At 30.6% G+C, this 4,076-nt stretch overlaps 1 protein-coding gene across 1 annotated transcript in view; it reads left to right on the top strand.

Moving 5' to 3' along the window:
- Positions 1-2,536: 2,536 nt before the first annotated feature.
- The window catches only part of LOC111987321 (uncharacterized), a gene marked incomplete at its 5' end in the record, with an annotated part of 4,260 nt that continues 2,720 nt past the window's right edge, over positions 2,537-4,076 (top strand). The window contains 4 exon segments of the mRNA XM_065767751.1: positions 2,537-2,626; positions 2,741-2,840; positions 2,969-3,108; positions 3,579-3,681. Of these exon segments, the coding sequence (XP_065623823.1) occupies positions 2,537-2,626; positions 2,741-2,840; positions 2,969-3,108; positions 3,579-3,681 (433 nt within the window).

The following is a 4,076-nucleotide window of genomic DNA, read 5'->3' as shown; positions in this document are numbered from 1 at the left end:
CCTTGGTGGTTTATCTCCAGTCTACCGAGAAGTATATGCTCCTTAGGCTCCTCAGGTGGCTGGTCCTTCTCGGTTTCCCTGATTGGGTTATCCTAACTAGATTGAGCCTGATCTGATCAATAGTTGGGCCCAACTACCCCTCGAGTGTATTCCACTCTATGATCCTCTCTTCAGGCTTCCCTCTCCCACATTAATATAATTAATATTATCAACATATTACTTTAATAAATTCACAAATATTTGATTATTTGAATTAATTAAGCATACAATTATATTTTTTTTTTTATAGCATGTGTCACTAATTTTTTTTATTTGCCTTTTATTGTTTTTCTTTTTTCAATTGTTGCCAAAGTAATATGAAGAGAAGCGTCATATTTCAGATTAATTAATTTTCTTTTGATAATACGTATTCTTATATAAAATTTATAAAAATGAAAATAAAAAATATTTTTATATAAATAGTTAGTGCCCCATTTAGAAGTAATTATGACATAAATCAATGCATTAAAATAAATGAAAGTTTTGATTTTAATAATGCATTAATAAATATATATATATATATAGGGTTGGGTTCAAGTTACACTTGATGCAACTTTAAGCAATGTTAAACCACTCAATATTTTTTTAATTAAATGAGAATTTTCAAAAATCCACCGTACGTTAGATTATATTATTTTTGTATATTCTCCATGTTTGCAAAATTTCAAGATGATCAAAGATTAATAACCATATCATCAATCAATTGTTTAAATTCAAGTTTCTATAATTTAAAATAATACATAAAAGATGAGTTTATAAATCGTATGGTAAATAACATTCAATTGGCATAAATATTAAGAACATATAAAACATGTAATTCAACAATGAAATTTTTAAAATATAAAATTTATAACAAGTTATTGAGTAGTGTAACATTATTTCTAATTAAAGTACATATATTATTGTGTGTCACTAAAATGATTTAAGAAATGTAAATTATCAAGATTAATATAATTAAAAGTATGATCATATTACTTAAGTGAATCCATAAATATTTAATTGTTTCAACTAATTTAAGCAACACAAATTGTACTTCTATATGCTGGGTACTTCCATATGATTCTTTTCTTTCTTCTAAAGGGAGAAAAAAACCATTTCTATCATAGTACAAATTGAAATTTAAAAGAAACGGAAACAAAAATGAGAAATTATATAATTTTAAGTCCTCAAAATTAACTCCTAGCTAGTAGAGGTTGCTTCTCAATACGGCTTCCACAAAATCTCATTGCAAAAATTTAGTACTTCTACCTATAGTACTTCTAATACCATCTTGCTAAAAGAAGAAAGAAACGTTTCTATAACCCCTATACTGCCCAAAAAAGAAAGTAAGAAAAAGAAATCAACACCCAGCATATAAAAATTCCATTATAAGGTCAATTTACAAGTAATCATCCTGATCTAATCACAAATAATAACTTGAATACATCAGGAGGAAACACCATCTCCATTAGTTGCAGCAATCAATTCTACCATCCACGCCATTAATGATAATCCAAATCCAAATCTATCTTCTTCTTCTTTTTTTCTTTTTTTCTTTTTTTTTTATATAGAGAGTTTCAATCTATGACATCCGCTCCTAATGATAACTCCTTAGAATCAAATCAAGACATCAATCAGTTTTTTGTGTAAATAGGGATTGAATCTCAAATTTCTTATTCAACCATCAGAAACTTTACCAGTTGAGTTAACTGAAACTCATTCCAAATCTATCTACTTATAACATTAATTCAATGAAAATACTCTAAATCTCCATTATACTATTTAATTCAACCTTGAATATTTCAAAGTCTTCGAGAAGACATATATACAGCCATTAAGCTTAGCAAGTCCTACAATCGTGTTATAAACTATAGACTCTTTTTTTTTTTTTTTTTTTTTCTTTTCCTTTATTTTTTATTTTTGGGGGGCGGGGGGAGGGGGGATTATTTTAGAAATGCAGAAAGCATAAATTTCCAGCTTTAAGTAGCTGCTACAGTAATATAACTTTTATCAGTTGAAACTATTTCTTTTGGTTGTCGATTTGTTGGCATTATATGAGGCCCTATAAGTTCATGTATTGGTTTAAATGTTCTTTAAATTTGAGGATGTGCAACTGTCAAAATTTTCGGATTTTTTTTTCTCTTTTACATCCCTTCCTATGTTCATGGTACTGATTATTAAAATTTGAGTTTGTGCAATAGTTGGCTGAAGGGGATAGGTGAGGGCTTGTGCAATAGTTACCACTGAGTGCATCAACAGGAAGTGTTGAGATTGAGAAATTAGCAATGTGCGTAGGCAACCGTCCCAGTTTAAGTGTGTGTATGTTTGCACATGCTGTGCTTATGCTTACCTTGGGGTGGTAAAAAGCACACAAAAGGTGTCAGTTGAGAGAGAGATAGAGAGAGAATGCAATATGAGTTTATGACATTTGGCAACCCATCTTTCAATGTAGACATTAGCGATACTGTAATTTTGACAATAATTCCGTTCTCTCTTTATATATTTTATATTTTGTCAGGTGGCCTCAGTTCACTATTCCAACTTTCAAAATTATCACTTGCAAATGTTTACAAAGGGTCCGGATTGGTGAACAGATATCTTTAGTGAGGTTTGTCTAGCATAAACCAATGCATTTCTTAGAATTTTTTTGTTTTTTACTTTTACTTCCTCAAATATATTGCAGTTTGAAAATCTGATTTTTCTTTAAATTCTTGGAAGAAAGGATGAAGCTTTCTTGGCCACTGTCAACAAGAGAGGCTGTTGTGCACTATTTTTTGTTTGAGTACTTTCAAGATGATCTCATTGTTGTTCTTCTAAACACGGTAGCACTTGCAATCTTTCACGGATTTGATTTTTGACTCAGATGCAATGTGTTTTTTGTGCATATGCCTGAAATTCAAGGTATTTCTAGATTCAGATCTGAAGTATTTTTTTACAATTTTGCTTCCAGATCTCTGATTCAGAAGACATTGACATGGCCACTCATGGTTTTACCAGTGAGGCAATCCCTAAAGCAGAGGATGTTATTAGGATTGATGTGGTAGGAGGCTATGCTTTGCAAAAGGTGACATCAGAAAGAAGTTACTTTCGGTGAGTGTTGATTGGCTAATGTATATATAAGCAGTCCTGTAACTAAATCCAATTTATTTGGGATGCAGATTATACTCGACTAGGCTTATGGACATTTAAATCTGTAAACAACCCATTATATTTTGGTTTAAAAATGATGAGAGTCTTGATGATTTAGGCTTTTCTGTATGTATTCATTTTGTTCACATAATTTTAAATGGGTCTAATGGCTTTCCCATTGATAGAATAGCTTACAGTACCAACTTATTAAAAAAAAAAAAAAAAAAATCCTGACATTACCATTGGAAATAATATATGCATTAAACTGCTAACTAAACAAGACTTCAAGTCACTAAAAAAAAACAGGTCTTAAAGTAATTGCCTTTCTGCCCAATGTTACTAGCTAACTAATTGAAGTAATGGAACATGATTGATTGCCTTGTTTGGTGCTCCATCAATTTTAAAAATTTACGAACTCTTAATTTTTGTAGGACAATAGCAAATATGGATATCAAGCTGGATTTTGTCCCTCCATCCCTAATAAACTTTATCTCAAGGCAGCTCATTGGCAATGGTTTCAGACTGTATCAAAAGGTTATACATTTTATTCTCTTAAAGACTTTTGTTTTGCCTTACACGTCTGGTTCAATATATCACTTTTATTGTCTACTATGTCAGCAATAATGCCAATTCATTGAGGAATTTTACTATTTTAGTTAGTTGTGAATGAAATTAGTCTAACCAAATCATCCAACTCATTCTAGAATGAACTGGATATAGAAGACTTTTGTTTTTGGATTTTTTTTTTTCTCAGAGAACTGGATATAGCCTACTTATTCATTGGATTTCAGGTTTTAATGGACAGACATTTTTTTGGGTAATTGATAAACAGAGACACTTAACATGACATATAAACTCAAAATGTATTTGCCAATGAGCTCTAGCTCAAATGGCACTTCCTCCTCCTTTAATAATGGGATAAAGGTTAA

Source organism: Quercus suber, unplaced genomic scaffold (assembly GCF_002906115.3).
Source record: "Quercus suber isolate HL8 unplaced genomic scaffold, Cork oak 2.0 scaffold_843, whole genome shotgun sequence".
Taxonomy (NCBI): Eukaryota; Viridiplantae; Streptophyta; class Magnoliopsida; order Fagales; family Fagaceae; genus Quercus; species Quercus suber.
This window is presented reverse-complemented; position numbering and strand designations above follow the sequence as displayed.